This window comes from Adiantum capillus-veneris, chromosome 4, assembly GCF_014529385.1.
Source record: "Adiantum capillus-veneris isolate H3 chromosome 4, ASM1452938v2, whole genome shotgun sequence".
NCBI lineage: Eukaryota > Viridiplantae > Streptophyta > Polypodiopsida > Polypodiales > Pteridaceae > Adiantum > Adiantum capillus-veneris.
In genome coordinates, this window is record NC_140934.1 from 53,344,358 (window position 1) to 53,362,840 (window position 18,483).

An 18,483-nucleotide genomic window follows, 5' to 3' on the forward strand; every position below is an offset into this window, starting at 1 on the left:
CCAATGTGATGCTTGTGGTGATTGCCTTGGAGCATTTTTGCTTCAACAAGGGCATGCCATAGCATATGAGAGCCGAAGGCTCAATACGGATGAGCATTTATGAGAAAGAGCTTTTAGTTGTTCTACATGTCCTAGACACATGGAAGCACTATTTATTGGGGACTCCATTCATTTTATGAACAAAGTCTCAAGTACTTCATGATGCAAACCAAGCTTTTTGACAAACAAATGAGATGGGAAAATTTTCTTTCGCAATTTTATTTTCGTATTGCTCACATTGCAGGTAAGCACAATCAAGTAGCCGATGCACTTTCACAACAACAAAAAGTTAATGTGGTGTCTATAGCAACTCACAATGATCTATCTTCTATGATAGATGAGTATGCTACTGACCCTGACTTTAAAGATGTAATGTTAGCCCTTGCTTTGAGGAAGAAAGAGTAACCATTCACCTTGCAGGATGGTTATCAATCTTCTCCATGGCAATAGGCTATGTGTTACCCACTCCTTCATGAGAAAGTCATGTATGAATCCCATGCTCCTCTGTATGTGGGGCATAGAGGCATTCAACCTACTCTTCGAGAAGTAGAGACATACTTCTATTGGCCTACCATGAAAGTGGACATACAAGAGTATATTTCAAAATGGATGGTATGCCAAAATACTAAGTATGATAGAGGGAAGAAACCTGTATTACTCTAGCCATTGCCAATCCCTAAATCACCATGGGAGAGTTATCCATGATTTTATCTTTGGATTACCCAAGTCTATCCATGGGAATACGGGAATATGGACAATATTCGTTGACAGGTTTAGCAATCCAGCACACTGTTTTTCTATTAAAAAGACTATTAAGGCATACCAAATGGCAAACCTCTTCAGATCTCAGATTTCCAAACACCATGGATTACCAACATATCGTGTCAGATAGAGATCCTAGAAGGACTAGTAATTTCTGGAAAGGTCTCTTTGAAAATCTAGGTACAAGATCGAATTTCTCTTCGACCTATCACCCACAAACGGATGGCCAAAGTGAGATAGCCAATCTTACGATACTCGATCTACTAAAGATTTATGTTACAGAAGTAGATCAACGCTCACAATGGGAGATGTACTTACCCCTTGTAGAGTATGCGTACAATAATATTGTCCATACTACTACAGAAAAAGAACCTTTTGAGATCATAGAGGGAAGACCTAAAAGTCCCTTGCTACTTAAAGTACATGGGAAGATCTTTGTTTTGCTGATGAGTATAGCCGTGACCTACAAGAATCTTTTCAAAAGGTTAAGGAGGCTATATCCATCCTCAAAAAAGGCAAAAAGATGCCGCTGACAAGCACAGAAGGGCCTTAACGTTCAAGAAAATGATTAGGTCTTACTTAAGTTGCCCAAGGCTCGATTGAGACAAACGACGGGCAAAAATCCTTGGGCCATCGAAAGTATTATGCTAAACTAGCAAAAAGATACTATGGTCCTTTTCAAATCTTGAATCCAATCACTGACATGGATTATCAACTCAAGTTTCCCAACCATTGGCTCATACATAATTCTTTTCATGTGAGTCTGCTTAAGCCCTACAAAGAAGAGCCACCAAGAGAACCAATTATTGAAGACCCTCTAGAAATCAAAGACCAAGAAGAGGTGCTACAACCCGAAGCTATCCTTGGCTCATACATAATTCTTTTCATGTGAGTCTGCTTAAGCCCTACAAAGAAGAGCCACCAAGAGAACCAATTATTGAAGACCCTCTAGAAATCAAAGACCAAGAAGAGGTGCTACAACCCGAAGCTATCCTTTGGCATGAAGACAAGGTACTATGAAATGGTAATATTATCCAACAGTATCTTATTATGTTCAAAAATTATCCTTTTGAAGATGCTAGATGGATGCAAGGAATACAGCTTAAGGATAGTATGAACCTTGTCAATGCTTACAATACTACACTAGAGTAAAAAATTGTAAATGCTTTCTAAATGAACAATGTTTTTGTATTATAAGACTAATCCTTTTTTGTGCAAAAATTTATATAGAATCATGTTTGTGATGACAACGTCACTCAAACACCAAGTAGAATTTGTCACTCTACTTTGGGAGTATGATATAGACTAAAGATCATACATGCTTGCGGTAGCTACGTCTCCCAAGTACCAAATGGACTAGTCATCCATTTTGGAATGATGTCATAGCCTGAAAAGGGATCCTCTACCCACTAAGAAATGTAGACTAATGACTAAGACTTTATCTCTTCTACCTCATAGTCGAGGATGAGTATGATTTCAAGAGAAAGCTAATGTCGTAAAATATAATATCTAACCAACTTAAATGATTTTCTCATATTAAATTGATCATTTAATGTGGGATAATAAATGAGAACAAGGGTTAGAATATAGACTGTGCTTATGGATCTGTCTCAACAAGCTGCCAAGGTTAAAGGGGTCCAAATGAGAGATGGTCTGTTAAAGAGAATTGCTACCGAATGGAGCTTAAATACCTTAGGGTTAGCTTCATTAAAGACCTCCAAAATTTAGTGTTAAAAAGTCCTTTGACCTTAGGCAAGCTAGGGCTGACCTTGAGGTGGAAATCCTACCCAAGCATGGGGTGCTTGTCGTGCTTCCTAACTAAGGTGCTTAAGGTGCTTGTGAGAACCTTTCCCAAGCTTGAGATGCTTCTCATGCTTAAATGACTAAGGTTCTTGAAGTGTTCAATTCAAACATGATCTCTCAAGAGGCATAAACAATTTTCATGCTTAAATGACTAAGGTGCTTGAAGTGTTCAGTTCAAACATGATATCTTGTGAAGCATAAAAGACGCATGTCAAGATCCTCCCCATTTGGCCCCCATGATCTGCTTGAATCCTATTGGATAGGCTTTAGAGAGGTTCAATGAGAATCTAGATGCATAAAAAATAAAAATAAATAATTAAGTTCTTTCTCTCAAAGAGGAAAAAAGAGGACACATGTTCAAATGATATGATTAAATAATACGCGAGAGAGAGAGAGAGAGAGAGAGAGAGAGAGAGAGAGAGAGGTGGAACAAGCATGAGAGGGGGTATAATCTCCCACACACACACACACACACACACACTCATTGTGTGAAGTGCAAAGTGCAAGAGCTCCATATCCTTCTCCAAGCTTGTTGAGAAGTTGAGAGCCTACACCAACACTCTTGGCTGTGGAATGCAAATCCAACCAAGAGCCATGCTTCAATGCTTAAGCTTGCCATCTTCTTCATCTTCATTACTATGCTACTATGCTATGCTAAGCAAGAAGAGTGATGATTTGTGAGGAACTATTTATTTCTCCTATGAATGATTCTTTTTCATCTTCCCTACCCGCATTCCCCGCTAGCTCTCTCCACCTTCGAAGGTGTTTGAGGCCTTGGGATGAAGCTTGGGATAGTTAATGCTTTTTGCAAAGTTTATATTATGCTTGTGATGCATGAAGCTTTCCATCTTCATTGCATCACCTAGGTCAGAAGGAACACAAAGATTGTATGTACCAAGTCTCTCTTAATGGGAGAATCTGTGATACAAACGTCTTTTGGAGGGAGGATCAGCTCCAAGTAAATCCGGTCCTCAACTATTGTCATGTTCAATCTAATACTCTCTCTTGCAAAAGTATTGTTCATGACAAGTTAATTAAGTACTATGTTTATATTGCTACCATCAATTAAGTTCACCCTCTATGTACTATGTTTATATTGCTACCATCAATTAAGTTCACCCTCTATGGTCTCAAAGTAAGCTCACAACAATGTTCACTCTAATTATCTTAATTCCGCTATTCTCAAAGTTTATAGGCTATTTCCATTACATTACCCCTCTGAAATTACTCGAACTCTAAAAACTTTCTGTAGGTTGTGCACTACAAAAATATGAACTAGCAATGCAATGCAATCACTGGAGAGAGCTCAGGCTTGCTTGCAAGAGGGCCTGACAATGACCTTCGGATTAGCTTCGCAAAACACGCGAAGGGGGGGGGGGGGGGGGGGGGGGGGGGGGGGGCACGAGGGAAGCGGGGGAGAGGGGGGGCGCGAGGGGCTAGGATGAGGGTGGCGAGGCAAGGAGTTCGGCTGAGGGTGGCGCAAGGGGGGTGGCTGAGAGGGGCATGAGGAGGCAAGGCTGAGAGAGAGAGAGAGAGAGAGAGAGAGAGAGGTGAGAAGAGAGAGAGAGAGGAGGAGAGAGAGAGAGAAGAGTGAGAGAGAGAGAGAGAGAGAGAGAGAGAGAGAGAGAGAGAGGAGAAGAGAGAGAGAGAGAGAAGAGAAGAGAGAGGAGAGAGAGGAGAGAGGCACTTGGAGGTTGGTGGTGCAATGTGGAAGAGCAAGAGGGGTTGTAGTGGTTCAAAGGAAGGGCCACTTGTCGTCGGTGGTAGAAGCAACAATGAACGACATCTAGTGGTAGTTCGTGGTAGGGGTGGAGGGGGGTGGGGGAGGCTCGCTCCAAATCCATCCGCTTTCAAACTTTGTGTCTAGAGACTACATCTCAAACAGACTAGGGCTGCAATGCTTAAAATAAAACTTCTTCTAAAAGCTTAAAGTTTTCACACATAGTTTTTCAAAATTTCATAGAATAAATTTCACACTGAACCTAGTTCCGAGCAAGATGAGACTTGGGCGCCCATGGATTCCCAAAATGAACGATGCATGGTAGCTCATACCAATCACCATCAATGAACAATGTGTTTTGATAGGAGTTGGAATTGAAATTGGCGACAAATTCTATGATTCCTGCAAGAAGGTGGTAGCATGGCAGCTCATACCAACTAATCCATCAATGCGCAATGTGTTTTGAATAGAAATTGGAGACAGATTCTATGATTCCTGCAAGAAGTGGAGGTATCTATGTTGCGTCTGTTCTTTTTAACCTTAGCTCTAGGAGTAAAAGCTTGATATTTGACCAGTATTTATTATTGTCTGCTCTCTTCTTTTTATATGGGTTCATATGAAAGTTGAAGAGGTCAAGTTGTCTTTTCAGGAGACTTCGTGTATTTGTAGATTTTCCAGATAAAGATAAACAATCCTTAACAAATGATGTCTTGATAAGGATTAAGGCCACTCTTGATAAGGTGTTTATTAGAAATGACCAGTGAGATTGCAAATGTGTATGCTATTGAATTTGATGGCCAGTGTTGCCCTCAGGTGGTAGTGGTATGAGATTACAAATGTCAAAGAGGTAGAATGGACCTTAGGTTTTAAAACTTTCTGACTCAATTGGCTATGGATAAGAAATACTATTTGTATGTGAAGATGCAACTAGAGAGTCTCTCTTGAATAATAGGCACAGAGACATCCTTGCCATCTGGTAAGTCTCATGTTAGTTGTGCCATGGCCAAGCACGTTGGGCCCTATTTGAACTTTTTCTGCCTAATGCTCAATGAGCATGTATTTAGGCACATAATGTTTCCTGTGGATCTTTAATCGTTTATTTTTGTTTGCTAGCCAAACTCGCAACCTTGTCTGGGCTTCCTATTGAGTCATACTTTCTTTATGAATGCCGACTTCAAGCACTTGATTGTTTACTTCAAAATAATATCAGATGGATAAGAACATGAACAATCGATGTATTATTTATCCGCAAAAACTCATCGGAAAACAAAAAATTTACATGCAGAAACCCACCTGATAACAAAAATATGATATATAGAGGGTCCTGGATCAAATATAATATAGATGAGGTGCTACTAAGCTCTGCAATCACTGCAGAGAGGAAAATATAAAAAGTACTCACAAGGGGCTTTGGACAGCTTACCATATGGCAAAAAATATATAATTGCTAGATATCTTACTAGTTTCAACACACACATCTAGCAAAAGTGCAAACTAGTAAGCGTGAGAATACTCCTAGATTCTTCAAGTAGAAATCTTCTTACCATATAGTAAGTTGAGTTTCTATATGGTAAGATAATTGCTAGATGAATCAAGAGAGTTCAAGCTCACTTACTAGTTTGAGATGTGTTACGAAACTAGCAATATTTCTAGCAACTCGAAGATATAAAACAGTAATTCATCTAGTAATTTCAAAACGAAAAGTAATAATCCTCCTAGCGCTCCCAAACTTACCTCAACACCCCTACTTCTCGGTGAAAGTAATCATACTACAACCTGTTAAAATACCCAATCTTTCAAATAATCAATGAATCCTCATCAAGAGACATGACTCACAAGTAGCCTAGACCCCTACAAAGCCGCACAAAACTATGGCTGGATATCAGTATTCCCAGTTCACAATCAACTTACAAAGCATTTGGCCTTATAAAAATAGTTGTTAAACACTATAAGTCCATACATCAGCCAAGACACAACTTCAGCAGGCAATAATACACATTTGCAAGAACTCTTCCCATTGCATACATCAGCTCACAATGCAAGCTGCAAATTCCACCTGAAAAAATCAGTAGCTCCACTGACCATTATGTCTTTCAGTATATTCCATGTCCTTCATGTACATTTACCCACATATTTAGCCACCATAACGATATATGCACACAACTCAAAGAGACATGGCCAACGAGCATTCTATCTTCATTCATACAATTACATAAAGCATGTATAGATGTGTGTTTTATAAATGAGAGTATGAGGGCGTTACCTAATATACCAGAGTTTGGCATGTCAATCGAGTGCCCAAATGATGCTCTCCATCACAAAATGGCTGCTAATGGTTTCCAACAATGGCGTGTCAAAGTGCATGCACTTGTGTTTACCTTGCTCACGCAAAACAATTTTGTACACAAGCTAGTAGACCAATGCACTAGACCATAGCTGCAATAGAGAAGAAACGTGCCATGTAGAATCACATTTGACATCTTCGAGGATCCTTATAGCCTACAGCTCCTGCTCTCAGGCAAAAATAACAAGCCAGTAGCACTATGGCCTGTAACCATCACGTCTTTTCCAATCATTGATGCAAGCACCACCAAGTTATAAAGTACTGATAGCTTACACACTTACGCAATGCATTAGCTACTTCATACATATGTACATCTTGATGTTCAGACCAAGTTTCATGATTCAATACATATAAGCTTTTCTTGGTACTTGAGTTAAGAAACTATAAGGTTACCTGTCTTTTAGTCCCTGATCTATTGAAATAATGGCCAAAAAATACATGGAAAACTCAATCCAAAGCTTTAGTAGTTGTTCACCTTGCTTGTACTCAAAATCGACAGCACCCAAATGACCTTCACAAGCAGTGAATGCCACATCAGTATTAGGCAGTGCAAGGGCAGCATTGATGGTTTAGCCACAAGCTCCCCCATCCGTCCATGCATACTATAAAGGTCACTCAGGCAAACACAACATACGATGCATGATTGCAACATGAAGGCCATTCCATACAGTAATCCTATTCCAAACCTCTCGGCAAACCCTGCTTTGATTCCCAGCTTCTTGATAGATTGCAAAGCATCTGAATAGGATTGAAATTCTTTTTTCTCTCCAACAAAAGATTTCATTAACCTCATTTGTGCAATAACCTGCAAGAGATATATGTGTACCTTGAACAAGTAGGCAGGGGAACGCATCCTTGATGCAACACGAGCGTAATAAAGGTTCTAACCTTGAAAGCCACTTTCGTTGTTCATGAGTATGCTCCTTGGCTTCTAACAGCAATTCCAGTCATCACATAGGTGCAAAATACTCAAGCCATCACAATGACTGGCCGCACCGCCAGAGTGATCAAAGATAACTGTCACACAAAGAAATTCAAGCCTTATACCACACACAAATTGACCCATGTGATGGAGCAAGTTCCTTGTCTGTAAAAAAACACAAAAACCACAAGCATGCTCACTGATTTTGCACAAAAAAGTGTTGAAATGACACATGTTGACACTGTGAATTGTTCTTTTGCAATATCTAGAAGGGAAATAAGAAGCTAAACAATTGAACATTAGATCCAATCGCCACCAGAGTGGTATCACTTGAAATGCCAGCTACAACTTACCAGTAGGTATATCGGTGTCAAAGAATCCCATGTGTCTTGCAAAAGTAAAGATTTCACATAGCGTATCCTCAATTGTGTAGCTTGTCTTTCTTCAGTGAGCATCCACATTGACACCTCTGCACTACACAATGGAATGTCTCTATTTCTTTATGAAATAAACTGTACTCCTAGATAAAGTGGTTAGTCTGCATTCTCATTCACACTTAAATTAAATATGAATGCTTTTAAATAATTAGGATAGAACGTCAGTCCCAATCTGCCCCAAGCTCAGGTAGAGCAAACAATCACCAAGGGGAAATGTTTCCACTGAGGGGATAAATATAACATCGCTTCATGGCATCAATACCAAAGGCAATGTAAACTCTGAATCACTCATTCAAGCTATGAGGTTGAGCAAGCTTCAATGAAACTGTTCAACAAGAATGTCGGAACACTAGAAAGAAAATCAAAGAAACAAATACATAATTTGAGATCTATCCCAAGCCTTTCAATGTCATTCCGTTGCCTTGTTGTTATTGATTCTAACAAACCTTGGAGGCTTGCTTGGCCATACGATCAGAGTCAAAAAAGCTGTAGATTGAGTCAATGAGCTTGCCGAGGAAAAAAGGCATGGTTGCCCCATGCGCAGTGCCCACCAAGCCATTAGCCAGTATAGCTACTGCATCCACCCAGTCCACTTGCCTAGAGAGCTTGTAGAAGCCATTGGCCGTTGTGTAGAGTCTTGCAAATTGCAATACGCATTTCTCTCTCTCTCTCTCTCTCTCTCTCTCTCTCTCTCTCTCTCTCTCTCTCTCTCTCTCTCTCTCTCTCTCTCTCTCTCTCTCTCTCTCTCTCTCTCTCTCTCTCTCTCTCTCTCTCACACACACACACACACACACACACATGACTGCAGTACCAGAGGGTTTGTGTAGTCCATTCTCTACACAGTCGGAGGCTGCAATCGTGGCTGCACTTTGCACGCCTCATCGTCGTGGTGGAATTTCTGGGCTTCTTGCAATTCTGCGCAAACCCTTTTCCTCTTAATTTTAAAATTTGCGAAAGACAAAACCTAAACAATTTAGAGAACACGGCTAAGTTAAAAGGAGAAGAACAACACAAAAGCACAGGTGATGGTAGACATGATAGAAAAAGTGAATGTCAAAATACAGACGATGGCAATATTCAAGGAAGTGATGATGATGGAGATTTTAGTAGACATGATTACGATTGTAGTGGATTGTAGCAGAAGAACTCGTGATGATATTGTTGGTCAAGGGCTATTGGAAAAAAAAAACATTATGCTTGGCATTGCCTTGGTTGATATGTATGAAAAATGTGGTAGGGCCAAGAAGCTATGAGTTGTTTTCAACAGATGGGAAGCAAGAGCATCTCTCCACATGCAATCACCACCTATGATTGCATCTTGAAGGCACGTGGCAATTTGGAATACACTAATATGGGAAAAATAACTCATGATGATATTGTTTGTCGACATGATAGAAATCCTAGCTCTTCAAAAGGGCGTCAACCAATAAAAAGAAATTTTTTGGGCAAGGAATCTTATCGCTGTAGTATGAATCAGCCTTCAATGGGTTGCAAAGGGTTTTCTAGGAAATACTTGAGATATAACCTACATGCTCACAAATTAGATACACCTAGATCCTTGTGGATCTCTTTGAAGGAATGTATCTAGAGGCATCCATTGGATCTTTTGAGTTGAACTTTGTCTAGTTGGACATAGCTGAGTGTAATTGTGTGCAACCAAGCCCAATAGAGTTAGTCTTGGGTACATGTTAAAGGAATTAGAATCTATAGGAGTCTAAAGATATGCAATTCATTGCAATCAAGTATAAATTGGGTGCATTTAAGTTAAAATTGGTGCCACCTGGTCAACTTTTGATAGATATTGACATCTTACATTGACGAATAAGACCTATCAATCCCTTCTTGGAAGCCCATATGACAACCGGTTAGAGGAAGGATTATCAAAACATGGACTCAAAGAGGAGCAGGTATTAATCAAATCCTCACTCAAGTATGGTACTCGAACCACCAAGCTTTAAGGAAAATTCAAACAACAATAGATAACGGGTAAGTCTCAGTAAATCAGGATGTGCATAAAAGCACAACATTACCAAGTTACATCAAAATGCCTGTGCAGGACATGGCATAACTTCACAATGATTGATCTCCTGAAGACTGGAATACTTTTAAAGTATGAAAGGAAGAAATCTTCTTCATCATTAAGAGATGTGTGTAGAGATTTAGGCTACCATGAATGACATTATCACATGGGATACAACACGCTCTACGAACTCAAGGAGTTTGGTTTTGTCATAATAACTAATATCTAATTCTCCTAAATGATTTTCTCATGTTAAAGTGAACATTTAATATGGGGAAGTACCAGGGGAGAAAAAGCTAGAATATTGGTTAAGCTGGCAGACCGGCCACAATAGGGATCCAAAGGAGGGAAAATAGGAATCCAAAGGGGGGGCCATCTGCAAAAGAGTAATGTGCAATGATGGGCTTCAAAGACCCTAAGGTTCAGTCCATTAAGACTTCCAAAATGCTAAGGTTCCAAAATTCAATGTAAAGTCCAATGGTCAAACCTTAGGGATATTGGATGCTTTGTAAAGTGTACACAAAGTCTTCCTAGATCCCTACATAGGAGGGGGCGAGTCCTTTTAGTAGGGGATGAGAGAGAAACACACACACACACACTCATAGGCTCCCTTTACACAAAGGGAATAGGGGACATATGTCAGCTCCCTAGCCCAGTTGCCCCCAAGGTGCATTCAAATCCTATTGGATGGCCATAGAGGTGGACCAATGAGAATTAAGCTAGAGTAAATCTACTTTAATTCATTTAAAAACACTTGATAAAATAACTAATAAGAATTAAGCTCTCTAGAAGACTATTGGACAGTCTCCCAAGGGGTCCAATGAGAATTCAGCAGCCCAATGGCTTGCTTGATTCCTATTTGCCAGAAGACAAAGGGGTCCAATGAGAGTTTAATTGCATTAATTAATTACCTAAAGCTCTCACAAAAGGGGAAAGGGGAACACATGTCACAAGGATCTTCATTTGACCACTTAAACCCTATTGGCTAAGCTTGGAGAGGTCCAATGGGAAGCCAACAAGAGGAATTAGCAGGAGGGGTCGACCAAGAGAAAAATGGGGCTGATTTCGTCAAGGCATTATCACACACACACACACACAATCTCATGTGTGAAGCAAAGAAGACTCTCTCTCCTTCTCAAGCTTTAATGGAAAGATCATCACCTACTCCAAGCTTGTGGGACGGGAAGCCTACACCAACAACTCTTGGCTTTGTGATGCAAATCCAACCAATATCCAAGCTTCAATGCATGCTCATGTCCTCTACCATGCTAATTACTCAGCTATGCTAAGCATTTATGAGTGATTAGGTGAGGAGATATACTTCTTTCTCGTAAGACTACTCCTTCTTCCTCCAATCTACTCTCATACCCCGCTAGCTCTCACCCTCTTTGAAGGTGTGTGAGGTCTTGGATCTAAGATCGTGAGGGAATTGATTTTGTGTTTTATAAGTGTGTGCATGGTGATTGAATCTTCCATCTTCATTGCACTAGCAAGTTATTGAAGGAACACAAAGTATTGTATTGTAAAATGTCTCCCTTGGTGGGAGAAACCTATAATACAAAGCCTTTCCGGGGGGGGACCGGCTCCATGTAAATCCGGGCCTCAACTATTGTCAATAGCTTAATTTCTCTCTCTTTTGAAGTATTGTTCATGCCTATCTAACTAGGTGTTATGCTTTTTGTTGCTCTCTCCATCCAAGCACTCTTGTTATGCTCATTAGGAATCTATTCTAATGAAATGCTCACTATGTTTATGCTATTTTCCGCTACACACAAGTTACTAGGCCATTAACTATTACAGGTTTAGCCAGTGTGGAGCAAGGTTAATGAGGGTCCCTCTCACGCATGTCTGAGTGTGTTTGTAGTTACCTCCACACACGAGTACATCTTGTACTTGAAGGATGTTCTTTTTCCAGACATTCTTATTTGAGACATTTTCCACATGTGGAGACTATGAGTCTCTAGGACTGACATTGGTGCCCGCTATTTCAATTATGTGTCGTGACAAAGTCCCTAGGCGCTTGTCAAATCCGTTTTATAGACCATTTTGAGCACATGGTATCGGGAAAAATTTTAGTGGCCAAAATTTTTCGGATACTTAGTATGACTTGTTAAGGTTACAAATGTTGCTAAACAACATTAATAGATGATCATTTATGCATATAGCATGGCTATGTGTTACTAATGAAAATGTTTCATTGTTTGTATCTAGAAGTGACTTATGTTTCACATTCTATTATGGTTCAAATGTTTCAGCAAGGCTTACAAATGATTACAATGGAAAGTATTTAGTTTCTTTTTTAAACTATTTACACTCCTCTTTCATGTATGCTATGCGCATCATATTCTCCATAAGTATTGACATGCATGATCATGGATATGCAGGTTTGGATCTGTTTTTGCTAGATGCATGCACACAAGGTGTTATGGGACCTAGTGTTTAGCGAAGGCTGATTTTGAGTGGCATACACGTTCATGACATAGAGCTAACAAATCACCAACAGAGGTCATGGCTTGATTTGTGTGCTTGTGGATCTTTCAAGTTAGCTAAGATGGTTATTTATAACATTGTTGATTGCTCAACCATGTTATAAGGTATTGTGATCCATGTTTACTAGTCATTTTGGAAGACTATCTATAAATGGTGGGGAAAGTGTAATCTTGTGTAAAGGATATGCAAATAACGTACTTTAGCACCAAGCAATCCAATTAAAAAGCATGTATCATCTAGTTGGAGTTTGCTTACCATAAGGTAAAGCATGTCTACGACTAGGTTTAGTCTCTTCATGTGTAAGTTAGATTCTAGACCTTGAACACTAGCTATGGTGGGGTTGTTTACTGATGAAACTTGATAACAAGTCAAGGACTTATACTTGTTGATGAGTTACGTCAACTAGTTACTTTCATAGAAAGTAAAAAGAGGTACTCTTTGGGGTACATCTTTGCTATGATAACTCATTTACCATGCTCATGTGAGCTCTACATGGAGTCTATACACTATGTTGGATATGGGTTAGTTACACAAGATGGTTACAAAAGGACAACAATGTGAAAAATCAAGATGTTATTCTTGATTTCATTGAACCTCCTACTGAACCGTGTTCCGGTATAACAAACAACTGGATCCTAAAGGATGCCACTGTGGAAAACATTAGTGTTCCTATGAAGATACAACCACTTTTGTTTTTGAGGACAAAAACGCTTCTCCAAGGGGGGAGTAATGTCAGCCCTAGGGTAAGCCAGGGCGACAAGCAAGGGCTAAAGAAACAAAGGGGAAATGAAAATTTGTTTCCAAAGGTTTTTCGGTATAATGATTATTTCCAAGTTACAAAAGAAATTTAATGTTTCCGAAGTGTGTTGGAGACGTGTTGACATGTCAAGTATATGTTGAACAACCTAAACATAAGGAGCTTGATGAAATTTAACTTCTTGATTGGATTCTAGCGCATAAGGAAAGACAATTGCAAGGTAGGACTATTAGCATGTTCTTGGTGAGTCAAGCTTATGAATTATGTGGTGTGGATTTTTGAAATGAATGGAGGAAGGTGGATTACTAGATTCACGTCATGTATTGGGTGCCTACCTCAAGGCATGCTCATAACATTTCGATCATTCTGGGGTCTAGACATGTTCAACAATGGGGTCTTGAGCATTGCATGTTGCTTTAAAGGGGAGTCCAGTCCAACCCCCTTCTCATAGACAAACTGGTAACATAGAGATAGTAATAGGGAGTGTTTCTTAACGGTAAGGTAATGGCTGACTAGCATGACATCTTCCTAAGGAATCTTCAATGAAAAATGGTATGTCAAGAGATTTTGATATAGGGTTGGGAATCCCTAACTACAGCCAATACATTTGTACTATATGTTGCGAGATAATTAGTTGAGCTAGACACTTCATATCTTAGACAAGATGAAGAAATGTTAGAGCCTATTTCATTGTGGCAAAGCCAATGCATTAGTTACTTGTTTATTCTAAACATTATGTATGCGAGTACACAAACAATTCCATTCTTTGTACATGAGATGCTTATTATACAATTGACTTACGGTTAGGATCTCATAGTGTTCTTGATTTTGCCTTCATGAAGTGAAACCTAATGTTGATTTTCTTCACATAAGAGCACGAAACATAATAGGGTTCAGTAATGCACTCCTATTCTATAGAATGCCTTAAGTGTATATAAGACAGTAGAAAAACATCACTACTCACATTGCAAAGGAGATGCATATAGACTAATTATTTTCATGATGTTTTCATCTCTTTGATCTTTCTTATTGCTTTATGCAAGTTCCTTGACCCGATGCTAGAAGCTTTGGTTAATTGGTTTTATGCCAATTAAGGATACTTTGATGTCACAAAAAATTTGAAGATGTCACAAAACAAATGTGGAAAACACCAAAAGCATTTGATGAATGTTAGAGAGAGAGAGAGAGAGAGAGAGAGAGAGAGAATTGTGAAAACCCTCTTAGATAGAGTGTCGTTGTGAAAAATTCTAGATAGAGTTTGCTCTTATGCAAGAACACACACACACACACACACACACACACACACACACACACACACACACACATATATATATATATATATATATATATATATATATATATATATATATATATATATATATATATATATATAGAGAGAGAGAGAGAGAGAGAGAGAGAGACTCAAAGAATTTGCAAGATGGATAAAACCAAGACCTTGTATTAGAAAAACTAGTTGATTTTTCAAGATAATGTTTAAGTTAAGCCCTAGATTTATGGATAGCCACAAGGTTAGTGGAAAAGAATGGGTGAAGCTCAGAGTTAAATGGGCTATGTTTTAAGTAGCTCTTCTACTTCTTAGTGGGAGATTTCAAGAATTAGAAAAATAATGCACGAGGTGCGGGTTTCAAGGTCAATCATCTGCTACCACTTGGTGATCTATTTGGTTGGTCTACACCACTTTTACGTTCTTTCCAAAACCCTCTCCTTCCAAGTGAGAACTAATTAATTTATATTATAGCATTCACCTCAAGACATAGATCAAGACTATTCTATTATTAGGGTGTTCCTTTTGTTAGAAGAAAATGATGCACTACTCGATACTGCGACTTCAATATATAATAATAAGTACTGTAAATTTTGTTTAAGTTGATAATGAAAGAGATTTGTGCTATGATTTACACATTTTTATAGGTATACATATCAAGGAAACATGAAATCCTCAAAAGAAACCTAAGATTTAAACAAATTTTAAAAATACATGTGTATATAAGACAATACATCAAAGTCTCTTTCTCATATCGTGAGCATATAGAACCAATTGACCTTTTAAAGAGTTTATTATATGGTTACTATAGGAAAAATAGATAAAAGCCTCTTTCTCAAATGGTGAGCATATGGAACCAATGGATATTTTGAAGAGCTTCCCATGCGGTGAGATATTAGTTACTTACTATATAGCAAGTGTGAAAAGTCAAAATTGCTATATGGTTATTGCATTGGAGTTAGGATTTTCTACTTTCAATCAGCAACTTCACTTAGTTACTACATAGGAAATGCATGGGCATTTTAAAATTGCTAGTTTCATCTAGCTAATATGAACTTAATGTATAGCAAATTTATAGGAAACTATTGTTTTGCTAGTTATATCTAGCAATTCCACTACAAGCCTAGGCAATTACTAGTTCCATCTAGCATAAAAAGTATGATTTGCTACTTCTATGTTGGAAATAGCCTGAACATGATGAAACTTTCTATATGGTAACATGTCAAAAGTTCCTTGTGACTTTCTAAGTAGCCGAACGTGGTTGCTGGTTGAATAGATTTTACAAGCAGCCTCAAAATCTGTATTCATTTTCTTCGTTACTATGTAGGTGTTAATATTCCAAGTAGAACACTAATGATTGTGGTTTAGGAATAAGTATAAGGAGCCTGTCGTGGCCATGAGTAACCTCGGTAGATTGCTCCACCATTAATGTTAGAGACGGCTCCATCCTGAGTTGCTTGTAATTTAGGTTGGAGCCAGTACTGAGCCAGTACTGCTGAAGTGCAAAGCCAGCATCAGAAACATTGGGCGAGGCAACAGTATACAGAGGCCATTGCAGCTTTTTCCACAGTTCCTTAGCTTGGTTTATGAGAAAAATACCAGTTTTAATGTCACCTACGTCGCCATTGCAAACAACCCTTCTTGTGCGCGTCTCAAGCACTGCAGGTAGGCTATGGAGGCAGGCAACCATGCACCTCCACCGTGAGGTAATGTATGTGCTCTATCAGGCAGGAACCTCCCTCATTCAGCGCATTCTCCCTTGCTGCCATCTCTACATCCATACACCATCTTCGCAAGTTCTGACACACAGTGTATGTTGTCAAGCAATAACTACTTCCATTGTCCATGGAAACACATGGCTGTGTTTCTGTAATTGCCTCGTTGCAGTCTCCAAGTGCATATCCAGAACGTCGGCAGGGCTGATCACTTGAACACCACACCTAGAAGCTTTCTGCTGCCAGGACCTATGGTCAGACCAGTTCGAGTTTGCAAAACCCATATAACAAGATCAATAACCAGACAGTTTCTATCATGTAATCAGATATAGAATGACTTGTGGTGCTTTTTGTACCTTCTCTTTTTGAGCAAGGATGACCACAATGAATTGGAGGCTTTCAAGTATGTCTCTTTAGAATAGACAATGGGTGCATGCATCTCATCCACCACTGCGACCATTTGTATTGCTTGCTCATATGCTTCCATCGTTGCCATAGTCCTTTTGGATGTTTTAAACAATTTACCTCTACTATGCCCGATACATTAAGAAGTGAAAGAATCGTGAGACATATGTTCCGCATATGCAACATAGCCACCTATGGGGATCCTTTTTTATCTAAAACCTCGTAGACAATGTTGTTTTTAACATAGCATGCTTGATTGGAAAATTTCAAGATAGTCTCCAAGGCCTGGTTAGGTTTGCTTTTGGCTTTCTTGATGCATCTCTGAATTGCCATTCTTGCAGACCCTTCTGGACAGTGTGTGGGTCCTCCTCTGGTACGTGTATAACTCCTGCAGTTAGATCTACTTGAAGTGATGCCGCACTCACTGGCATCGTGGAGAATCCCATGACTTTCGAATAAATCATTAGAAAAAGGGCTTTAAGTGGGAACAAGATCGGCCACTAAATGACCACAAGCAGTGGGGCCTTTGACATGCGAAGTAACTAGTTTGCCTTGATTGCTTCACTATGTATATGGTAAGAAGTAAAAAAGTGATAGTAGTGTGGATCTTACCGCATGGCATAGCTTTTGATGAAGGCTCCACAACATCTCTCCTCAAAGATTTTGCCAAAAGCTCTATGACCTCGCATCACAAATGAGATTTTGCATTAAAATATGTATGGATGTAAAAAATTTCACATTATAATAAAAACGGAGCAAGATGCATTTTGTGCCCTTGCAATGCTTGTGCCCAAAAAAAAAAACCATACGTATGTATGGTGTGGAGCTGGCACCGTTCTCCACATTTATAAAGATACCGTAAGGAATGTGCGCTTCCCCTGCCACTTGTATCCCCTCCAATGTTAAAGGGGGACTTATGCTTCTCCTTCGGTGTTGGAGGGACTTTTTATTGTAAAAATATCACTTGTACAAGGAAGAACTGATTACCGATTTTTTATAAAGACATGTATCATTCCACATTGCCATGTCTTGTTGTATTGTCCGTGTGTCCCTTTGTTGGGCATAAAAAGTCCTTGTCACCTTCATCTGAAATCTTTTCAACAAAAATGATAAAAATTCATTGCATTATTGTATACATGATGTAATCTAAGAACTTTGACATCACATGGAGGAAATCAAAACACAAAATATGAGTGTACCTTTGCTATTCGTTGTCTGCATGAAGCACAATGTTGGATGGATCGACTGTCAAACCTCCCTTGCATTGTTGCATCACCTTCCCACCATTATGTGTTGCTCGACTTTTGCCAGCATGTTGACTCTCACATTCACTTTTTCTATCATGCATACCATAACCTACATTACTTTTGATGTCCATGGTCTTAGGGTTGGTTGAATCTTCCGGATGGTCCGTCTGTAAACTCACACACATACACATACACAAACTCGCAGTCTTCGGGACGACCCATCTGGTTGCCCTTGTGGAGAAAATCCTGCAATCAGGAGAGAGGCCATCGTTTCGCATCTACCAGAAACTGCCCCTATGGGGCAAATCTTGCAATCGGTGCATTCTAGCTCCAGATTTGACGCTTTTCGAGAAGTTTTGGTGCTCTCTAAACTGCACCACATGCTTTCAAAATGCACGCGTACGTGATTGCATCAGCAGAGAGGCCCTCGATTTGCACGGCTAAAAACAACTTATAGATTTATGCCCTGCTCCTCTTGTGCATATCCCACAATCGATACACTCCAAGAGATGATGTTCCGGATAGGAAGCTCCTCAA

At 39.4% G+C, this 18,483-nt stretch overlaps 1 protein-coding gene and 1 pseudogene across 1 annotated transcript; both read right to left on the reverse strand.

The window, feature by feature from the left end:
- Positions 1–6,791: 6,791 nt before the first annotated feature.
- LOC147459172 (uncharacterized) lies at positions 6,792–8,586 on the reverse strand. Its single transcript, XM_086511557.1, has 6 exons — positions 8,539–8,586; positions 7,665–7,685; positions 7,557–7,599; positions 7,356–7,473; positions 7,144–7,258; positions 6,792–6,872 (listed from the first exon to the last, which is right to left on the reverse strand). Exons 1-6 carry the CDS (start codon positions 8,584–8,586, stop codon positions 6,792–6,794), a joined length of 426 nt encoding a protein of 141 aa, XP_086367683.1.
- Positions 8,587–15,943: 7,357 nt separating this feature from the next.
- Positions 15,944–18,214, reverse strand: LOC147459173 (uncharacterized; annotated as a pseudogene).
- Between the last annotated feature and the right edge of the window lie 269 nt (positions 18,215–18,483).

Excerpts from the sequence above, each read along its gene's own strand:
- LOC147459172 (XM_086511557.1), bottom strand. The coding sequence starts at position 8,586 with ATGGCTTGGTGGGCACTGCGCATGGGGCAACCATGCCTTTTTTCCTCG. Across the intron at positions 7,600-7,664 it reads TATCTTTGATCACTCTGGCG|AAGCCAAGGAGCATACTCAT; the intron begins GTGCGGCCAGTC and ends AATTGCTGTTAG. Across the intron at positions 7,259-7,355 it reads CAAAGCAGGGTTTGCCGAGA|GATGGGGGAGCTTGTGGCTA; the intron begins GGTTTGGAATAG and ends TATGCATGGACG.